General features: G+C 42.7%; 1 protein-coding gene and 1 long non-coding RNA gene across 5 annotated transcripts in view; both read right to left on the reverse strand.

Moving 5' to 3' along the window:
* Nucleotides 1–8,355, reverse strand: part of RAPGEF6 (Rap guanine nucleotide exchange factor 6) — a 232,252-nt gene extending 223,897 nt beyond the window's left edge. For 2 of the 4 annotated variants that reach the window (XM_090020828.1, XM_090020825.1), the window contains exon 1: nt 7,993–8,354. In XM_090020828.1, the coding sequence (XP_089876954.1) occupies nt 7,993–8,061 (69 nt within the window). In that variant the 5' untranslated portion in view covers nt 8,062–8,354. Of the gene's footprint in view, nt 1–7,414; nt 7,746–7,992 lie in introns of those variants that run through there. The other 2 variants (XM_090020827.1, XM_090020829.1) reach the window with 2 other exon arrangements.
* Nucleotides 8,356–16,095: 7,740 nt separating this feature from the next.
* Nucleotides 16,096–21,032, reverse strand: LOC149856226 (uncharacterized). The gene is made up of 3 exons (XR_016438375.1): nt 20,941–21,032; nt 17,587–17,759; nt 16,096–16,315 (listed from the first exon to the last, which is right to left on the reverse strand). It is a non-coding gene; the product is annotated as an uncharacterized LOC149856226 (long non-coding RNA).
* Nucleotides 21,033–22,933: the final 1,901 nt, after the last annotated feature.

The raw sequence follows: 22,933 nt of genomic DNA on the forward strand, positions 1-22,933 counted from the left end.
CAAGTATGTTTGCTTTAACAAGGAATGCCCTGACCCTGCAAGCTCAAGCTACTTCATGCAGGTGGAATCCTGCACCTGCACCAACCCTGGCAGAAGTAAATGAGGCTTTGCTGGGAAACAGCAACCTCTCCTCCATGGCACACTGGAGTATGGGACCTTAACAGTTAAAAGAACTAGAGCATTCCCGACTTCTGTGAGCCATTAGCAAACTTCCTTGCAGGTATTTCCAGCCAGACAACAGCAACAGGACAGCCAAAATACACTTTCATTTATGAATACTGTAATCCGTCCAAAACTTGACAGAGGAACCTAATATGGATTTATGCCTCCAAATATATTAATCCAAACACTAATACTAGGAAGACTTCCAACCCAGCCATTCAAAAAAAATAAAATAGCGCTCAATGAAATGTGAGCTTGGCAAAATACAAGAATCATGAGTCTAGTTAAAATTCTATCAGGAAACCATTACAAACCTTGTATTTGAAGATCTAAGCTTATTTTAACAGTAGGCTAAAATCTGGCATGTGTCCTGACCTCAGTTATATTTTGACTGGTTTTAAAATAGTCCAGTTACTGTTTGTAAATCAAACTAATTTAGAATAAACTAGCCAGTAGTGTTTTAACTGCAGATACTTTGTTATACTTAAATTAAAAAAAGAGATTTTGATTAATTATGCTTTGGATATTTTTGGAGTGGCGTGCAAGAAAGGATATTACAGTACTTCAAGCTGAGAAATATGCAAAAGAGTATTAAAATAGCAGCACTTAAGCACCCATGTTCTTTTCCTGCATATTCAGGCAGAACAACAATGAAAAAAGGACCGATTTTAAGAAAGTCTTTCCATCCTACCAGGATGCGTACCCTCAGGAGGAATTCCTCCATCTTCTTCAGACTAAGAATGTGCTAAGAGGTACAGGAAATATGAACTTGCATTTCCACCAAGAAGAACTTTCACAATTTTTTCTCCAATGCCTGATGAAGGGTGTTTGTGCCCAAAAGCTTGCAATGAAATAATCTGTTTGCAAAAATCTTGTTGGTCTAATAAAAGATATCATCTCTACTATGAGTCCAGATCGCCTTTTCCTCTTGACCAACACAGCTACAGCCTGGATGTCTAAGAGGTACAGGTTAACTCGTATAAAGTGAAGAGAAAAATTATTTCCAAGCTCAAAGATCAGATTAATACAATGGGGCTGGGAGAACCAGAGCCCTCAGTTCAGATCAGGACCCCACTGGTGTTTGCTAGTGCCCAATCACGTAGTTAGCGATTACTGTTCACACAAAGAGTTTGTACAACAAGATCGGAAGGGAAATGCTCACTGTGAAGTGGAACTGATCCAGGCCTGTCCAACTGCCTAGGAGCCAAGGCCTGCATGCTCCCCCACCTCCCGCCCTAGCTGCACTCCACGTGGACCCCCACCAGGATGCGGCACCACACAGGAACCCCTTGCTGCACTGTGCAGCAGGTGCCCTGCCACTACACTGCACCACCATCCCTACCCGCCGCAACTGTGCTGCAAGCCCCCTCCCAACCTGCACCCAGCCCTGTGGTGCAGGAGTCTGGCATGATGCAGAATCCCCAGGTCTTCCAAGCCCCCTGGCTACAAGCTCCAGGTATTTACTGTAGTAGACTGTCAACATGTCACTTCCCACAGGCAATCATTCATTTGATTGACTGATAACCAGTGTATGAATTCTTAAAAACGGTTGTAGCAAATATAAGAAATCAAGCATGTAAACATACAAAGTACCAAATGCATATGTCTAAATGGTTTAGGCCCTGAAGAAGAGCAGCCACAGGACTCTGCAGTCATTCTGGTCATGAAACATTTTGGTGAAGCGATCACTTTTTTTAGAACCATACGTCAATTCAACACAGAACCATTTCATGTGTATTAAGGAGGAAAGAAGTTAGTGGTAGATTTTTACATTTTGAAAATTTTGCGGAGGATAAACAAAGAAACAATGATGCATCTCCTCTGCTACCAGCAAAAGTCCTAAAGATACTGTTAAAAAGCTGCCAGCATTGTACAGTAGCATCCTATAGACAAATTTTGCACCAAGCACTGAGTCTATAACATACAAACTAGATGTTGCACATAGCTCTATTGAGAGGCATATAGCTTTTCTGCATCAGGAAGCTGACCAGGGCAGCTACACTAGAATATGCTTCCAAAAGCAAAATTATTTCAGTGTCCACACAGGAAGTTATTCCAGAACAGCTACAGTAAGAATAGCCATTGTATGACAGCAATGCTGATTAGGCTACCTATGCAGACGAGGATGTGCTTAACTTTATGCACAGTGAAAAACCCCACTGTAGTCAAGAGAACTGCTCAGTTTTTTCAAAGAAAAGCACAAGTGTCTTTGGAAGTTCAGAGACCAAGTCATACTCTCAGTAGCCACCTCCTGATGTGGCTAGCTTGCTCTTGTGATGTGGCTCCCAAATACACTTAGAATGACAAATTGTGCAATGACAACGGCCAAAACAATGCAACCTCACAACACTGCAGATGTTTTTATATTGAATAATGGCTACAATTCTTCAGTCTTCATTCCAAAAAGTTATTGTTATATTAAAATAAAAAGTCAAAGTGATATAGCACCTCTCAACAAGGAAGAGCAAGATATAGCTAAAATTGAAGAAAATTATTGCAGAAATTACATTTCCACCATGACTCCTATTTTCAGTGTGCCTCAATGCTATCTAATGAGAGAGAAATTCTCATTAAACAGAAACACCATTTCTAACTTCATTTAACATGTTCTTGTTTGTTGTTTACAAGACATTTGTGATTATCCAGATTTGCAGAGATTCAGATGAGTTAAGTAAAAATGGATCACTGTTAAATACCATGGTCATTTAACATACACCCTGTTAGCTACTCTGTGTACTAGTCAGCTTTCTCATGACACACTGAGGAAAAATGGATTTTAACATCAAATAATCCCTTGTTTCACCTACTGAGCTCAGAGAAAAGTTAACAGAAGCATGGAAAAGCTACCTTAAAATACCAGTTGTTTCTGGAAACAAGAAGCAGATGTTCTCTTCTGCTTGGCTCAGCTGTGCTACAGCACAACAGTGCCTTTGTTATGCTGTCAGCAGTCATTTATTTTATTTATTAGAGCCATTTTATAGTGCCCATCATTGTAGTATCTGGGTACACTGTGCATTGCTTAGATTCATGAAAAAACTATTCCAATACCCTCTTCTCTAAGACTGTACTAAGAATACCAATTGAGCAAGTTACAGTGCTAGCTTGTTTCTTTCCACTGTCTTAAGAAAAAAAAAAACAGAAAGCAGAGTAGGGAGGGCTAAAAATGCCAAATAAAAACAGTACTAACATTTCCAAACAATAATGAAACATAACATAGTACAAAGAGTGTAAAACAAAATATGCTTATTTTTGCAAGTTTGTGACTGAAAACACCTGTCAGCCTCCAAAAGACAAATTAAAGGTTAATCTCTCTCCTATTTGGAAAGGAACAGTAGCAAGAGCAAAGTCATCAAGAAATCTGTAAAGAGAGAGGCTGCTCTGAGAAGAGAGTCCATTGTGAAAGGAAGACAGTGAAAGCAACACCACAACTGGTAGCATAAATCACTCTGTATCTAACTTGTCATTTTTCCTGCCAGCCACTGAGCCTTTATCTTTACCTATTAAGCAACTCCCCAACTACACTAACATTGCAGCCTTTGTACGGATCAGATAAGGGATTTTGAGACCAAGTAAGAAACCTTTAGCAAGCAAGACTGTACAGGCTAGCACAGACATTTGTCTTCCATTCCTCCCAGTCTGATGATTTCTCAATTAAAGTATCCTCAGACTAATGGTTATTAGTGACATGTAAAATACATTCAGTGATGTATGAGACTGGTGAGCTAAGGCACTACAGGGACATGCATCAAAAAACATCTTTACAGCTAACAAAAATGTAGTGATCGCCACGCGAAACACACCCACATTTAATATGGTTAAATACAGCCAACAGTTTAAGAACAACAGCACATTTTTCCTTCAGGTGTTTTTGCACACCTCACATTTCATAATGTCAACATTTCACACGTGCATTTCGAACACTGTTAAGTAAGTACTTCTCTATAGCAAAGAGTTTGCCAATAAACTATCAAGCACCAGGGTGAAGAACCTCAGGAGGTTCAATTGGCCCACTGTGCCCCACACTTTTCAGACTCAAGCCTCATCATTCCACGACCACTTGAGGACTGATCACTTCTGACAATTCCCAGCTTAGTTAAAACAGGATAAAATAAGATCCCAGATAATCTCTCATCTTTACTAACGCAGACGTATGATTCTGCGTACTTTAAAAGATCTTTCACAAGACAGACTTAAGGCAGCAGCCTGTCTCTTGCCAGGAGTCTAAAGCAGTCCATTGCACATGTACACTTTCACACTATTAGTATCTAAGAAACAGAATTAGCATCAGAAACCACTACAGGCAGTCCTTGACTTGCAATGGTTCGAGTTACGGTGCTTCACACTCACAACGTTTATAAACTGACACCGTTTCTAACTTTCTGACGTCAGTTTCGACTTCACAATGCTTGATCCAACGCCATTCCCGCAAACAAGTTTGCTGCGTTACCCATCTCCCTGGAGAACATCTGTCCAAACTTCCTTGGACACTTTCTTTAAGAAAGCAGACAAGACTCCAGAAAAATCTGTAGCCAGGACTCCTGAGGAAACTCCAGCCAAGGGCCCTTCAAAAAGTCCAGCTAAGTCACCTCAAAGCAGTCCATCCAAATCAACATGATTGCTATTTACAATATAAATACATTAATGTAGCTATAATACTCATCCATAATTGATTGAGTACAAAATTCTAGGTTATTGTTGGTGAAAATAGAGTACCAGGCCTTGGTTCAGGAACTAATCCCCTAGTTAAAACATTGTTTCCTATGGGAAAATTGGTTCCGAGTTATAACATTTTGACTTAACGGTACAATTGGTTCCTGAAAACTGTGTCTTAAGTCTGAGGACCGCCTGTACTAAAACAACTGCATTATAAGGCTGCAACGATTTTTGCTAGCTCAACAAAATTCTCACTAACACAACAATCCCAAATCAAAGAGTATTCCCCTCCCCTACAACAATGAAATTAAAATTGCCTGTATGGAGGAGCTGTCTGAAAAGGAATCAAGTGTCTACATGCTAGTGTGTAAATCATGCATATTAAACAATTAACAAGCTTTGGAATGTGACCACATGAGTGAAAACCTGCCGTGGCACAGATTCTCTGTGAACGCAAAAATCTGCCCCATCAGGACAGATTTTGATTTGGCATGGAACAGTCGTATCAGTCCATAAAGTTGAGTCTCGCAGTTTCTCAGATATGTTTATCTACATATAGAAAAGTACAATGCCAGACCTATTTTGGCAACACAAATTTAACAAATTAGCTAAAAACCACCTTAGTTTGTTTGGCTAGCAGGGTCACCCACGCGTGAAAGCTGACATGCAAATTAGTTACCTGTCAAAACCTTGTTTTCCAGAGAGACCGCTGTATCAGCAATAGTTATGAAACAAGAAACCATATGTAAGCAAATCAGGTTCAGATCTTGCCACTGAAATCTGCCAGAGTACTCTAAAACTGGATTTTTCAAAATTAAGTCAAAAAGAAGAAAATAAATTATGGTAAGCTGTTTTCAATGACTGCGTTTTAATACAAGTTTCCTGTGAATTCTAAATGTATTACATAAAACCCAATGCTTACCTCCCCACCCCCCCTTATCCCACTCCAACCTTGACAACAGTTAGGCTGAAGTCAGGAAGAAGGCGGGATAGAGCTGCACTCTTCAGACTAAGAGAAATGTCACTATTATAATTACTGCCTATAACGCTGGACAATAAGCATCTCATTGTTTCCCCATACTCCACAATTGTCTTGACACCTCCACTGATTCATTGTGAAGTCTTTGGGAATCGGACTGCTTCTTGCTCTTCGTTTCTACAGCACCTAGCACAGTCCTGGGTTCACTAGTAATACCAATAAAGAAAATCCTTCTACACTTTTTTTAAAGGAATTATATCATTTAAAAAAACTAAGTACATCTACAGGTAAAAATCAAAATACATTGCATCACCAAAAATAAATAAATAAATAAAATAAAATAAAATAGAAAACACCTTCACAGATTTTAAAATTTTCCTTCCTGAGGTATAAAGAAAAGGCAAAGATCAGGAGCCACAATCTTGCACGTGACTAAGACTTAAGCACACGATTAACTTTAGGCATATAAATAGCCCCATTATTATGTACCTCCAGCTTTGCTAGACCCAGCTCTAGCAAGATACAAGTTAGGTTTTTTTGTTCAATCAATTTTAACGATCTACACTATTAGCAATACAAGTGAAGAAGTTAAGCTGATTCTGGAAGCAGAGCATCCTGGACAAACTTACTGGCATACAACTACAACGGGAAGTGAATGTGGATCGAAAAGTGGAATAAGAGCCTTAATGAATTCATATGAATGACTGTCAAACAAAATAATAATAATAATATTCATATTTATCAGGTTCATTTTAAACATAGGTTTGTTGGACAGAACTATTCAAAACTATTTAATTAATAACACTGGAGAACTCCATGACAATTCAGTTGGGTGAACACTAAAAATATACCAAATATCTGATCCCAGTACTGCCAAAAAAAAAAAAAAGATTTACACGATTCAGCATACGTCAAAGGCTACATGTGCCCACAAGCAAAATGCATTATGGAACAGCATGACATATGTGCTCATTGATCTTAAATAATACCATTTGAGCTAGATGTCTGAGACAGCAAGCTTCTCTATGTTTGAATATGTAAGTGGAGGCCAGCAGAGAACAAAACAACAGCAAACATTTAAAGTAAAACATTTTTTTTTTTAAAAAAAGCAACAAAAAGAAAACAAGAAAAGCAAGAAGGAAAAGCAGCATTTCTTATAGACAGGGCCTCACCATTCAGTCAGGCACCAGGGAGGAGAAAAAAGCACTAGAGAGAAGCCAACTCTCTCTCCTCAAAACTAGTACTGGAGCAGAAGGGACAGCCCATAAGTTACTTTAAAAAGGCTAACTATGGGTTTTAGCTTTTTATTTTTATTTTTTTTTGGTTACTTTCCTCCTTCAGCCATCTCTGCCAGTATTCATTAGGTAGCCTTTTGATAATCAGCTTATAGAAACGATCAGGCAGGATATTCCTTTCCCCAGAGAATCAAGGGAGAACAAACGGATGTTTCCCCGTCTCTTCAGAGAGACTCAACTCCAAGAGAAGAGGGTTTTTTTCCACTCCTCAAAACCACTCCTCTGTCCTCCCCGCATGGAAATCACAGCGAGGCACAAAAGCAGACGTAAGCGAACAAACTCCAATCACAACTTCCAGCGGAAAACACGCCGAGAGAAACCTCACACGGGCGGCCTGGTGCAAGGAGCCTCCTGCGACGTTGCTTGTCTGGACTCTTCAGCCGATCCCAAACCCACAGCTTGTTCACGAGCCGGCGACTGCAACTCGCGCTAGAGCGAAGCAGCCGCGCAAGTTCCCGGGATCCCTCTCCCCATGGCTGTCAGCTCCCGTTCGCAATGCCACACCACGCCACCCCGAGCGACTTGCACTTGGTCGCGCCCCGCAGCCCACCTCTGGTTTCTCCCAGGAGAGCGCCCCTCACTCTCTCAGGAGAAACCACCTCCCCCCCAGAGCACAAGCGGCTGCGCAGGGGAGAACAGCCCCGCGGGGACGCACACGGCCCGAGTCCGAAAGCCTTCAGCGATGAAGCAAGAAGTGGCTTCATGGACACGAGTTTCAGCCCTGGAAGAGAAGCAGCGCATTACCACCCCACCCCCCCAGCACGTCGCGGGGAGCCCGGCCCCACCCCGGGGGCGCTGTCAGCACTTCGGGGACTTAAAGAAACGCCGTAACTTGGGCTCGTGCTCGCTGCCAACTTCTAGCGAGCGAGATGCAAGTCCCGACGAGGCTTCGAAAACGGTTACCTCGCGGCTCCGCTCCGGGGACTTCTTCCGCAGGGCCTGTTGGACCTTGGGGTCCACGGCGGAGCCCATCCTGGGCCGCCGGCAGGTCCGGGGCTGGGCTCAGCCGCTCCGCGCCGCGGGCCCCGCCATCCCCGGGGGGCCCGGCCGGCGCTTCAGCACGTGGGGCCGGCGGGGGAGCCCGCCGCCGCCAGCTCCAGCCGACCCATCCCGGCGCTGGAAGTTCCTCGCGTCCCTCCGCTCCACGGACAACGCTCAGGGGCGGGCGGGCGCAGCGCGAGGGAAGCAGGGCGACGGCGCTCCGCCTTGGGAACAGCCCCTCGCAGGATTCGGAGAGGGCGGCGCCGGCACACCAAAAATCCCGGCTGAGAGGAGGGAGGAGAGGGAAGGAGGGAGGTGAGGCCCCGCCCACAAGGAGAGAGCTGCCAAACGGCCGGCTGTAGAAGCATCGCGAGAGGTGGCAGTAGCGCCTGCGCGGTGGGTGCGAGGAGCCGGTTGTCATGCGGGGGGGGGGGGGGTCCCAGTTTCGCGGTGGGCAAAGCTGGGCGGTGGGAGCCCGCCTTGTCCCAGGGCGGAGCGCACAGAAGCCCGCGGGGATGGAAAGGGCGGGGCTGTGAGGGAAGGGGCGGGGCTATGGGGGGAGGAGCTCCCCTCTGAAGCCCCCGGGTGGTAGGCAGGGTGCGTGTGGCACTGGGGCCTGTCAGGGGTTGTAACCAGGGTTCCCAAGATCAGCCTGGAGGTGCCAAAGAGCGAGTTCTGGTGCTTTTTCAGAGGGCTTGGAGCAGGTCCTCTGCTGCCACAATTTCTCCACACTCAAGAAATGAGTGACAAGAGCTAGCACTTTCTGTCAAGAAAGATTGAGCATAGGAGATTTTATTCATTTTTCTTCCCAGCCTGACATCGTGTGATGAATTGGACCGTTCAACCCATTCGCCAGATCAGTCTCCCAGATGCAGTCACTGGGAGATGGATGCCGATTTCGGTAGACTCCCAGCCAATCCGGGAGGGTTGGCCACCCTCATTGAGCAGCAGGCACCGAAAGCTACTGCACCCCTAAGCACCCAGATCCTTCCTGGCATGAAGGACTTGTGGCTTCTGAGGCTGCGGGAGCACGGCAACTACCTGCAGGCAGTGGCAGCGAACAGGGACCACCCGCAGGTGGCCGTGGCAGCAGGCCCAGGAAGGACTGCCCACACACAGCCACAGCAGTGTTGGCCCCAAGCAGCGACTGCCCACAGAAGATGTTAGTGGCAGTATCAGCAGCAGCCAGTCGGGGGGCAGGTAGCCCCCCATGTCACCTATGCTACCTAGCTGTTCAGAGGGGGGGTGTTACCGAAAGTCTCTTGTTCCCATGTTAAAGGGGATCGGGGAAACCCCATCTCCTTTGCCTCCAGCCCCATGCTGGTGGCAAATGGGACAGATTTCACTCCCTCATGATCTGTTTCGAATGGCAAACACACAGTTCCCCGCCGCCCCCCCATTAAAAGTACCAGGGCTTACTTCTTTCGTTTTGCTGCCCAGAGAGCATGTCATAAGCTAGCATCAGATCCTCTCTCAAACTCTGATCATGCCCCCATTTTTTTCACTGGGATTGAAAGCATAAAGTTGAAAAAAAAAATGCCCCTATAGGTAGGGACTTATAAAGAAAGCAGTTCTCCCTTCATTGAAATGCAGCTGCCTTTGGGAAAGAACAGAACAGTTCTTTCATACGGCATAGTAACAGTAAATACAATTTAGGATGTGCAATGACAACTATTAAATTGATGCTGTAGGCTGAAAATAGAAGGAAGCCTGCAACTTTCAAAACTGGAATTTAGTCACACCCCTAGATTAAAGCAACCACATTCATTCAGAAGGAGTGAAGGAACTGATGCCACAGGCAACAGTGGTCACTTGGCAGTTTTATTCCTCGTGAAGGTTTGCAACTCCCCAAACGGAGTGCTCCCTACCAACAAAGGGAAAAGCTGGATGTCTTGAAATCACCATTCTTGTTTCGTACATGGATAACTTTTCAAGACTCACCAGTTTTTCATTGAGGCACTGCTCAAAGAGGTCTCACTTGCTTGGGTCCTTCTACATTGATCTTCCATCAGCATTGCTTCTCCTGCAGCCATTGTTTGGGAGCTAGTCTGGGTGACATAGAGCAGATGAGTTGGTGATCAAGTCCAGCAATCATCAGCTCCTAGCGTAGCTTGGGTGATGTGGACATCTTTGCGATCCAGGACACGAATAATGACATAGTTAATCAGATTCCAATGCTTAGATCATGGGTGTTCCCATGATGTCTTGTGCCTGTTTTTCTGGCAGAACAGGATGTTGGTGAATGTGAGTCCACGTTCCACGCATTTGGTCAAGAGGAGGATGCCATTGGAGTTGGCCTTTCCTATCCTTCCTTGCCAGTGGTTCCATTCCAGAAGTTAGAGTCCCTTCCAACTCTGGCATTGAAATCACCAAGAAGAATAAATCCATCTCCCCAGAGAACATCAGAAAGGACTTGTTGACATAAAATTCCTCCTTGGTTTCATTGGCAGCATCCAGAGTCGGGGCATACGTGCTGATGACAGTGGCATTTTGGCTCCCTTCCAGTTTAAGACAGAGAGTCATGAGGCATTCATTAATTCCACCAGGGAGCTCATTGAGTAGGTTTATGAGTTCATTCTTAATGGCAAAACCAGGTCCGTAAAATTGGCATCCTCCTTCCTGTTTACCGTTCCATAAGAAGGTATAGCTGCCTCCATGGTCTTTGAGATGCCCATCTCCTGCTCACTGGGTCTCACTCAGTACACCTACACTGATGTCACCTGAGTTCTCTGGCCACGATTACAGCGCAGCACTCTGGGTATTCACTGTCAGAGTTGTCCATAAGGGTCCTGATGTTCCAGATCCTGAAAATGATGATGCGTCTTCACTGGTATTTTCAAACACAGTAAAGGTGATCCCATTGGACACTGTTATCCAGTCAGGAAAAAATACAGAATACTATATTAGGCAGGATATGTTTAGGTCACCTTTTCTAGCCCCCTTCCCATGTAGATCTTGAGGAGGTCTACTCAGTTACAGTTATAGCTGCTGAATTGCATTCCTGTTTCATCCAAGTGGTAAACGATCGTCTTATAACTTCTGCCTTCATGCCAATTCATGACTAGGAGCTTCCAGATCTCACAATCCTGCTCCTGTCACCATTACCTGGTTGCCAGAGGCCTTGAGGAACATGCTGGCGTGAAAGACACCTGGGCGTGACTTCTTTTATTGTGGAGAAGCTGCTGCACATCAGCTTCCACATGGCTCCTGACAAAACAGGACTGTGATCCAGTGGCGAGGAGACCAAGACAATTGGGGATATCGTTCTGTTACAGCCTTCATCCACTTTTGTAGTCACTGAGAGTCTACCATCTTCCACCTGCTCCATTACTGAGGACTTGTAAACCCATAGCTGGGGGGTGGGGAGGCTTATTAGTGGTGGTGACCTGTACTCACCATGTCACAGCACTGTCAAAGCATGTGAATTTTCAGGAGGGAATGTGGCTTTTGTGGCTTTATCAGGAGGGAAACAAAAAAAAAGTAGCAAATTCCAATCAACAACAATGGAAGAATGTCAGCAGCATGTGGGGTGCCCTCAAGGCCACCATTATCAGTACCTGTGAGGAGACACTTGGATTTGCTTTCACAAAACATCAAGATTGGTTTGATGAGAATGACCCAGAGACTCAAGCGTTGACCAGTCACAAGCACAAGGTCTTTTGCGCTTGGCAAAACGATAATATCTCCAACAAGCCAAGGTCTAAAGGTGGACACGCAATATAAAGAACAAATGGTAGGAAGACAAAGCTAAGCAGATTCAATATCTGTCTGACATCCATGATATGCACCGCTTCCTCAGTGCCACCAAAGCCACCTACAGTTTGAGTACTGAGGGACCAATCCCCTTGAGACCTAAGGAAGGAGGATACCTAATCAAGAAAAAGGGAGTCATCAATGCCCATTGGAAGGACCATTCTGAAGACCTTTTTCAATTGAGACTCCACTGGTGATGAGAGTGTTCTCAACTCCATCTCACAGTCAGAGATGATCTCAGAATCCCTCCAACCCTTGGGGAGATTAGAAAAGACATCAAGCACATGAAGAACAACAAGGCATCTGGAATACCCACTGAAATCTTAAAATAGGGAGAAGAGGAGTTTGCCTCGCAACTTCATGCCCTCATCTTAAGGATATGGAACGAGGAGGAAATCCCAGATGACCTCAAGAACATCATGATTGTGACAGTCTTCAAGAAAGGAGACAACTCCAACTCTGAAAACTGCAGAGAGATTGCCTTGCTGTCCACCACAAGAAAGATCATTGCAAGAACTCTTTTGAAGCGTCTCCTTCCACTTGCTGAAGACCTCATCCTGGAATCTCAGTGTGGGTTTAGGGCATCAAGAGGCACAACTGACACGATCTTCACAGCTTGCCAGCACGAGAAATTCCAGGAACAACATAAATCTCTCCATATGGCTTCCTTTGGCCTCCCAAAAACTTTATACTCTGTCAGACAAGAAGTGGTGTGGTGGATCCTTCTGAAGTATAGATGCCCACCAAATTTTGTCACCATTCTCTGCCTGTAGGACTGTATGCAAGTGGTGGTTCTCAGTAATGGATCTATCACAGATCCCTTTGAAGTTAAAATGGGAGTAAAGGAAGGCTGCGTCATTGCTCTAATACTCTTCTCAATATTCCTTGCCATGATGCTGCAGCTTCCAGGCAGAGTGGAGCTAAACTACTAGATGCATGGTAAGCCGTTTAACCTCAGTCAGCTCTGAGCCAAAACCATCCCAATCGCAATCCCCCCCTCCGACCAAAACCACCCCACCAGCTCCAGTACACTGATGATGCTGTAGCGTATGCTCACTTGGAAGCAGACCTTAAGGCAATCATTAACATTTTTACCAAGGCATACAAGAAAATGGTACTGCTGCTTAACATTGAGACGGCTAAGGTCCTCCACCAACAAACTCCTAATGAACAGACCCCAACTTCAGTAATCCAGATCCACAGTGAAACTCTGGGAAACATTGCGTATTTCCCCTACCTCAGAAACCATCTCTTGCAGAAGGCTGACATTGTCGAAAAAAATCTAACGTTGCCTCAAATGTGCAAGTGCAGCCTTTGCATGCCTGAAGAAACAGGTGTTCAAAGATTACGACATCAGATCCAAAACCAAGCTCATGGTTTATCAAGCACTTGTGATCCCCTCTACAGGGCTGAGTCATGGACAACATACAGGAGACATCTAAAAGTTGTTGGAGCAGTACCATCAATGCTGCCTGCGGAAGATCCTTTGAATCCAGTGGGAAGAGAGACACACGAACTTCAGCATCCTCCTGTAAGTAAACACCACAAGTATTGAGGCAATGATCATCTGGCATCAACTTCATTGGGTCAACCAAATCATCCAGATATCTGACTCTAGACTCTTGAGGCAAGTTTTAGTCTCCCAGCTCAGCCAAGGCATACACTCAAGAGGAGGGCAGAGAAAGTGTTTCAGGGACATCCTCAAGGCCAACTTTAAGAAATGCAACATTGATGTCGATTTATGGGAGATTATTGCCCAGGACCACCCCAAATGGAGAAAGAGTCTGCTGCAGGACTCTCAGTACTTTGAAACCTCAACAACAGGAGATGGAAAAGCGGGAGCAACAGAAACAGTGTGTCGCAGACCAAATAAAAATTCCCGCATGACCCAGCCCACACAGACATGTCCCAGCTGTAGTAACAGTCTGTCTATCTGGAATAGTCCTCATCAACCACCTTCAAACACACAGATAAGACAATCATGGAAGACAATCATCCATGACTATGAGGGATTGCCACAGATCTTTGCAAGACTCTCTTCAACATACTGACCAGGCCTGACTCGCTAACCTTATGAAATCACAGTTGCAGAACTATAAAAAATTTTCACCCCTTATCATCCTTGAGCTCCCATTTTTCCATCCTAATTCTTGTGCCATCCCTTCTCACTTTCCATTTCACTCTTTCTACATGTACAGTCCCCTTTACTCCTGATGTTTCTCACTCTATAAGACCACTATCTGCTGCTCTAGCTTATAATATTGTTGTCACTTCGCTAAAGAAAAATACTAGGAGATTTGACATTTCCTCTATTTTGAACAGTTTAATGTAATGTTTGTTTGGTACATTGCAGGCACAGTCACAGATAAATTAATAGGGATGATCATAAAATAAACAGTTAACTGCATAATACAGCCAATTTAACATTCATATTAGATGAAACGTAAAACATGCCTTCAAACTGTTAGTCAACTGGATAAGAACACAGACACATACCGATAAAGAAACAAGATGACATTTTCCCCCTGGACTGCAACAGTAAAGCTAAATGCATTGATCACCCTCTCTTCCATTGTTTTAAGGATCAGACATCTGCATCAGTCATATGAGAGAACATATCTTTTTTCGTAAACTATAATGAAGAAAACATTCTTTCCAATAGCACGAAGATCTATGGGCATGAAGCGGAGAGAATGTTTGTAATTATATAGAACAGGAATGGCAGGGGGAAATTGCTGACAACATGGAAGAATGGAAATATAAAACAAATTTTGTTTCTAAGACCCAGGCTATGAATACAGATCTTAAAACAGCAGATCCATAATTTCTCTGAGCAACAAAAGAGAAGTGAGGGATTACATATTTTTCCCAGGTGTCCATTTCCATTCTTTTTCCAGATAAGTGATGGCTGAATCAAGTAGTTTTTTCTTTGTTATGTCAACTCAGTCAAGTCTTGCAGGTTTTTTTAAGTGAATTAAAATGTACTAAGATTAAAAGAACAATTGAAAGGGAAAAATAAAATGAAGCACAAAATTAGTATTTGAAATTTTAATCCTGATTTTTAATACTATCACTTTTTTCTACCACTATTCTAGGTGTTTGGCAGATTAGTAGTAAAAATATCACAGAATTAATAATCACTCTCTTTCACACACTGTATTATGCTACTGTTTTGTTAAAGCAGAACAAAAACGCATCGTCAAATAACTAAGATGTACAAATTTAGGAGGAATGGAACCTTATATTTTTAACTACATCTCAGAAAAAACCTAATTTGGACAGGTAATGGCTGTAATTGCTGCAATTATTTCAGTGGCCATTGTAGCTGTCAAGCATAGTTTGCAAAGAATCCTGAGAAGTCTGAGAACAACAGAGAAAAATTTTATAATCTTAACTGGGCACTGGTATACAGCACACTTACCTACACAGTAGAATCACTATTTGGCATAATTAAGAAGCTTGCACACGTAAGTAATTCCAAAGTTGGTATTAAAGGAGTGGCCAAGTAGCGAGCTTGTTGACAATGGTTAGAGTAAAACCCATTTTACTTCTGTCTATATCGTATTAATTTACACAGTGAAACCATAGTTACTGCATACCACTATCATTTGCATTCATCACAGTACAAAACATATTTGTGATCTTTTAATTGAAAAAAATATATTAGGGAAAGGATCAAGAAAATTCCTCCCTTGTTTTATATATGTGGATGGGTTGTCATGGGGGTGAGGGACAGAGGAGATCAGTTTTGTCTGTAAAAAAATCTAAAAATATAGGCTAACCCATGAAGAAATTTCCCTCCCTTTAGGCCCAGTTAAAGACCTCTGATAGAAGAGAACAGGTGCTCTTTCAGTTGTTCAGTTTCCTCTGACTCCCCCCAGAACATCCTTTACTCTTATGCCTTTCAACCTCATCCACACAAATTCTTCAGTGTAGGACATATTTTCCTTATCTCTTCCAACTAGAAAAATGCACACCAGTCATATACAGGCAAACAAAACAAAACCTCACAGGTCATTCTCTGCAGTTCACGTATCCTGTACATTTTTCTCAGGACCTGGCAATCCACTTCCTCCCTTCCACAAATGAACAAGTATGTTATAGCTTGGTAGGTGAGCTTCTTGTTTGTGTAGGGGAAAATATCCATTCAGAGGTCCATTGAAGTTATCAATATTACTAGTTAAGCTGAGACAATTTGTTCAACATTTGGCAAAACAAATCTTAATACATTTTTTGCCCTTAAGCACTCACAATATAGCAGACAGACAAAAACATTCTGGGGGAAAGGGAGAGAAATTCTTCTGTAACTATTGCTCACAACAGATAGTTCAGTATTATTAATAAATGGTGTAAATGAACTGTGATTTTTCCAAAAAAATGTTCACAATGAACCTTGTGCACAAAGATCTCTGCACTTCCTTGTAGTCAATGAGGTTTTGTATGGATGTAGGAATCCACCTATCTGGGAGCTGAGCTCAGGATGAGTCTGTAACTACCAAGACAATTTCAAAATAAAATACATAAATATAAGTTCACAAACAAAATTAAGGAATAGCTCATCACAGAAAACAAACAAACAACCATAATGGTATCCACCTTAATATAGACACAATTAGTTACCATGTATACATAAATAACATTGTTAAATACGTCTTGGATTTCAGTTAAAAGTAAAATATCAACTATAGATTTAAAGTAATAAAAGTATGAGACCGTTAGTTCTAGCTTTCTACCGTATCACAATACATGATCTAAAACTAAAAGCCTATTATATAACTGAGAGTTTGAAATGATTTTGCTTTCTCACACAGATTTTAACAGAAGGGTAAGACTAAAATGCTAGTTACTAGGCCTCTGCAAAGTACCAATATTCACTTCGGATTTGGCCGATTCAGGGAACAGTGATTGGAATCGCTGTACCAAATCAGGCTCACCGACTTGGATTTGAATATTCGGCAGCTGCTGAATCGGCCGAATCTCCGAATCGGACAGGCCCCGTCTCCCACCTGCTCTCCCAGCCCTGTCAATGGCTGCCCAACGCAGCCCCAGCATTAGCTCTTTTAAAAAAAAAAAAGCCCCAACTTATCGGCTGCTGCCAGGCAGGGGGTGATCCCTGCTGCTCCATGCTGCATGGGGGGGGCTCCACCATGAGTGTGGGGCTTTTTTTTGGCTTTTTTTTTTTTTTTTTTTAAGGAACCGGGAGCTGGAGTGGATGGGGCAGCCATGGGGGGGCAGAGGAGCCAGGGCACTCGTGGCAGAGCCCCCTATGCAGTGTGGGGCAGTGGGGGTAGCAGGGATGCCCCCTTGCCTGGCAGCAGCCGGTGAATGGGTTTTTTGTTTTGCTGGGGGTGGGGTTTAAGAGCTGTGAGAGCGGGTGGGGGCCCCCTATGGCCCCCTCCCAGCCCCCCCCTCCTTCACCCCTACTTCCTGGCACAGAAGCCAGGTCCAGCTCCCTGCGATGGTAGGCAGGGACTGCTCGAATCGGTTCAGAGAGTTTCGAATTGATTCGGACCTTTTTATTGGTCTCCTGATTCAATTCGGATTTGGAGATTCAGCCACCGAATTGGACCGAATCTCCTCCGAATCGAATCAGCACCTGAAGCTTTGCACAGCCCTACTATTTACCTCCAAACATTTACAGAAGTCAACATCCAGGCAAACTTATTCTTCAGCTTTCATCAACAACCACCAGAAAAAGTGAAACAAATGAGAGACCTAATCACTTTTTAGATATGGGGTTTATAACGAGAACTCAGGCTTTACCTTCAATTGTGATTTCCCTTGCTTTTTAAATTCTCCGTCACAAATCCTTCATGCTCTCTAATGTGCTGACTGCTGGCGTGACTGTATTGTGAGTACAGCAAGTGTTAAGATTGAAGGGTCTTGAGACCACATTAACATCCAAGGAGACGTGGATGACAAGCTGCAGCTGCTCACTGAAAGAAAGAAAACTACATGTCTGGCATAGTGTGATTAAGCATTTGATATGTCTTCCTATTTCTGACAGAAAAAAACCTTAGCTCCTTACAGTTCAAGGAGTTTGACAAAGGCAAAATTGAGGACAGGTGGAAATTTAAAAAAAACCAAACATGTTTCTGGCTGAGAAGGCATAGCAGATGAAAAATATGAAACACTGATTGCTGCTTAAAGTGTATCCACTAACTCATTTGGATGAGTGCTTGGAAAATAAGAAAGACCTAACAGCCAACAAGTTAGAAATGATTTACTACGACAAAAATTAGGTGACTAGATCCAGGGGCTGTTCGTACAGACGTCTGTATGTATGTCTGCTGTATCTGTTACAAGCAGATTTTACCACACCTTCAACTCTCCTATGAAATACGAACTCTCATTTCTACCCAGGAGAACTTTTACAAATTTCTCTCCGATACCTGAAGAAGGGTGCTTGTCCCAAAAACTTGCAATTAAAGACCTTTTTTATTGCACAAATCTAGTTGGTCTAATAAAAGATATCACCTCTGCCACGAGTCCTGACTGCCTGTTCATATAGAGGCATTCCTAACAGAGACTGTCCAAGGATGCCTTACTTCTGAGGATCATCAGAGTAAGGACACACACTCTTCTGTCACTGCCATTTTCCTTCCTCTTCCAAACCATGAAAAAAAACTAGCCGTATAAAATAAAAAGCTTGGTTTTCTGCCTTTGCCTTCTGGTGACTAATTCAACTGGCACATCAGCTGTAATTATATCCGAAACATGGGCATCTGTCCATTAGGTTCTAGACTGCAGTCACCAAACTGTGTCAAATTGGTACGAGTGAATATACTGTTGAAAGGCCAATTCCCAGTCCCCTCAATCATTCAGTCCGCCTCCAGGCATGTATCAAAACACAGCATTCAAACGGGCTTACGATACATCCAAGCAGGAACTGACAAGCTCACTGGTAACAGATAGAAAACACAGTCTAAAATATAACCGGCTGCTGCTGTTGTAAGCAGAGGTCCGCATTCCATGATGCAACAATTGTGCTTCTTTTCTCTGAAGTGAGTTCGTAATAAAGTACAATACTTTAAAATCCCCGTGCTGTTTTCTTCATTTTGTACACGAAACCTATAAGGACTTGATTGCTGCCTCAGCATTTGGTTGACAAATCCTTAAAGAGCATATGGACCTGCCTAGATATTTGAAGTACCGATGGAGAGAATACAGATGTCCAATCTCTGATCTTCAATGAGAAAAAAAGAGCATTGACAAGAAGCAATCTGTGTTTTATTGCCTACACCATTTGTCTTGCCTTTGCCATTAAGCTCAAGGTGACCTCTAAACTGGAAAATTTTCTTTTATCCTTCATTGAAAATTATTACTTTTTGTTCTTATAATACTGTCAGCCATCTGAAAAGAAAGAGTTCATAACCAAGTGGGTTTGGCAAAAATAAATGTGCAGATTAAATACTTAAAAAGCAAACAAAAAAACCTCACCTGGTTTCCACGGGCAAAACTTCTCAGAACCTACAGTCTGATAATCAGGAGTCTAAGCTGTTCATTTGCTTCTAAACTGTGATACCTCCTTGCACTCCTCCTTAAGCAAAGTAAGTCTCAAGTTGCACCAAGTGCCAAGATAATTTTATAAGCACCCTAAGCTTTTGTGAATATTAGCAATTAGAATATAGGTACTGAGGAAAGAGCATGCAGTATCATTTGCTCTTCTCTGCTGAGTGGTTCTTTAGATAGGCAGACAGTCAAACACCTGCTCAACCCAAGCTCACCATCATGGACACCTTTGATATTTGTTAGTGGGCAGCACTTAAACTGATATTACTAATCTGTCAAAATAATTGGGTATATCCACAGAAGAGCCAGTTAAAACATGATAAAAAGCTTAGGGTAAACAGAATTCCAGTCCAGCTGTTTTTCAGCATCTCCAACCAAACCAAAATGATGTAATTGGAATAACTCTGAGTACATGACAAAAATACATCAGTTACCGTAATAACCAACCAAAATGTATAAGAGGCCAACAAACTAAATATTTCCTTATACTGTAATCAAACAGCTTAAGAAACTGTTAATCAGCTACTGACATCATATTTCTTCTCTTTATGGAACAGATCACGTTTATACTTTCATGTCAAGGAATACTGGGAACCATCAAGACATCTGAATATGGACCAAAATTATGATATGCTTTAGAGACTTTGAAAAAAATCGCCTGTAACAGATGCAACTATTAGGCTACTTGTCAACTGCATTTTGTACTTTTAACATATTTTATTATATGTCCATCTTCTTTTATTATTCAGCAACTGAAATATTTGCTTCTGTTAGGTAATAATAAAAAACCCCTCAAGGCCTGCTGCTAATATTTCTTCTGACAGCTCAAGGGAGGTGTGGAAGTCCTCTTCCTAGCACTCAGCTGGCAGTTGAGCCCCTACATACACACACACCAGCCACAAGGGATTAAACTGAAATAACCATCTGGCATAGTGGGGGGAAAAAAGCCAAAACCTGAGGCTCAGTACGAAAGGGTGGTGATGCTGCTACAGTGCTTTTCCTTCTGTCATGCTAGCTCGGTCCCTTATTTTCATTTCATAAATTGTACACATCTGTCTGCCTATCCATGCATGCAAGAAAATTTCTTCTCAACTACAGCAATGGGCAAGCTGAGTAATATAGTAGACTGAGTACAGGGCTGAGAGTCGGGAGCTGTTGGTGGTCATAGTCCAACATTTCAGCAGAAGCCTTTGATTTGGTGCGCCACACTTGGACAGTTTGAGTCTAATTTTCAGAGATTCAGGGCACGTTTTGCTTTTATTAACATTAAAAAGATTATGGCTGCTCAGGACTTACAAAAATCAGGATCTTGCCAACTTACATTGTGCATCCCAAAATTGAGACACTCATTAGGGACCATTTTTATCCTTCATCTCCACTCAGTGACAAGCATCCTTGTTATGTCCTATTATCTATTCTCCAGCTTTTAAAGGTATTAAAGGGAGAATGAAATATTTAGTTATGCAACAATATGCTCATGCCCAAGATAAGAACATCCCAGGCAGCACAATGAAACCATTAACATTTCAGACCTACAAAGTTCCAAAAGTTTATAATCTTCAATGAAGCCGATTCTAATTGGGTGCAAAAGCACACTATACTCACGTGGTGCAGCATAACAGACTAAATTGCCTTTCTTCATGCAAACTCTCATTTATTTTTAACTCCAAAAAGATCTGCAGCAGCCTCTCTTTCCGCTTCATGCCTTTTTCTCTCCAGATGTTACAGCCCGAATAGACCCACACCAAAATTCTGCATCATAGCAAGTATAAAAGCAGTCTCTGGAGCTTCATAACACTATTTCTGGAGCTTGTGGAGGCCTTTTTACAGCCTCTAGGATCTGTGCTTGGTTAGAGGATTGAGACTGTCCAAGCTTAGAGATTAATATCCTCTCTCCTTTGTTCCAGATTAAAGTCAGAAAGGACAATGCAGGGGCCCTTTTTTAGAAACAGGGGGGCTATGGAAAAATGGATCCAAGCCATACTGCTAGGGACTGGGATTAGGGAACAATGAAGGCCAAAGCCAGTGCAGACATAGGACCTGCAGTTGGATGGCCCTTTTAGTGGATATAGCAAGGTTTGAGTGGGAGCCACTGACTTTCCAAGGATGACAACAAATCCATGGGGGAAGGTGACCTGTCTAGTGGGCTTTTGCAGAGTAAGAAATGTCAAGACTAACGTTAACTGTTGGCAGTTGTGCAGAGTGAGTTACTATATACTGTTTCATGTAGGTAATCAGTGGGTCATACTTCGTGTGCTAAAAATCCATCCTATTTCTGCTACAAAAAGAAGTGTGTTGCTATACTGCATCCTTTCCCTTTAATAACATGAAGCAGTGCCTACAAAACCACCACTCATCCTAGATGTAAAAAAAAAAGTCTTGCTTAAAGGCACAGAGAGTTTCTTTTGATTTTTTGTGCATTTTTCATACTGTGAAAGCTTCTATCGCTACTCAGTTTGAAAATGTCAAGCAAGACAACAACTCCAATATTAAGCTAAACCCCCTCTTAATAAGATGCATTTAATTCAGCTGGATGAGTTTTAGGAACTCCGGAGTTTCGAATACCCAGAATTCAAGAGTCTAGTGTGAACTTGGCATCTGTACGTTAATGGAAGGTGTGTGGGAAACTTAAACTAGTTTCATTATAAAGATGGAGCCCATGGAAAATTATGCGGAGATCATGTCTGACCTGGAGGAAATGCACTGAATTTCAAAATTAATCTGAAACCAGTAACAGTACTATCAATGGCAGGTAACTTTTAATAAGCAGTCAATATAAATTGTGTACCAGGAAACTTTTATTTAATTACCAAGACTACTGTAATTTTTATATTTGTACATCACAAGTAGGTTGGCCTGCAATTACAGTATCGTCTCTGAACGCTACTGCTAATATGGGGAGCAGTTTGAATATTAGACCAGTACACTAAAAAGAGAAAGCAGCCTGAAAATGCAAGTTTTTTCAGATGCTGTTCTAGCAATGAATATTCCTTAAAGATTTGGCTAGCAGGCAGATTCTTTCCATAGAAATCTGCATTGCATTGAAAGAATTGGCCTTCATGGCCCGGTTTCTCCCACTGCAAAATTGCCTTTGCGATAAAACACACACACACGCACATACATATGTATAGAACGATTGACTCTGACTGTTGCGGTTGCTAGTTTGTGGACTATTAATCGAGTCCGTCTCCAACAGGGCATTATAAATGTGCTGCATTTTTAAGAATGTTAACAAGGGAACTAGAAACAATTTATTGACTGCCAGTTAAGCAACATTGAACTAGCAAAGACCACCCTTAAGCCTTTTTCCAGGTCTAAAAACACTTTCAGCATAAAATGGATAAAGACCAAGAGGCAAGAGTCCTGAAAGCAAAGGCGGCAATAGTCAGAACATTACAGAGCAACGGGAGCCTAGTGCCTGGAGAACACGTAAAAAGATAGGAGATGGGGAAGAGTACTTAACAGTGTCAGACACAGTAATGGGAACAAAATTGGGATTGGATATGCGATTTGGATAGGAGGTGGTGATTATTTCATGCACTGAGAAAAATGGTGAGGCTGTAGCAAGCCAGTGCCAGTTTGCTAGGGTCACAGCAGT

This window comes from Crocodylus siamensis, chromosome 10 (genome assembly GCF_052110815.1).
Source record: "Crocodylus siamensis isolate JL-2025a chromosome 10, ASM5211081v1, whole genome shotgun sequence".
In the NCBI taxonomy this organism is placed as follows: domain Eukaryota; kingdom Metazoa; phylum Chordata; order Crocodylia; family Crocodylidae; genus Crocodylus; species Crocodylus siamensis.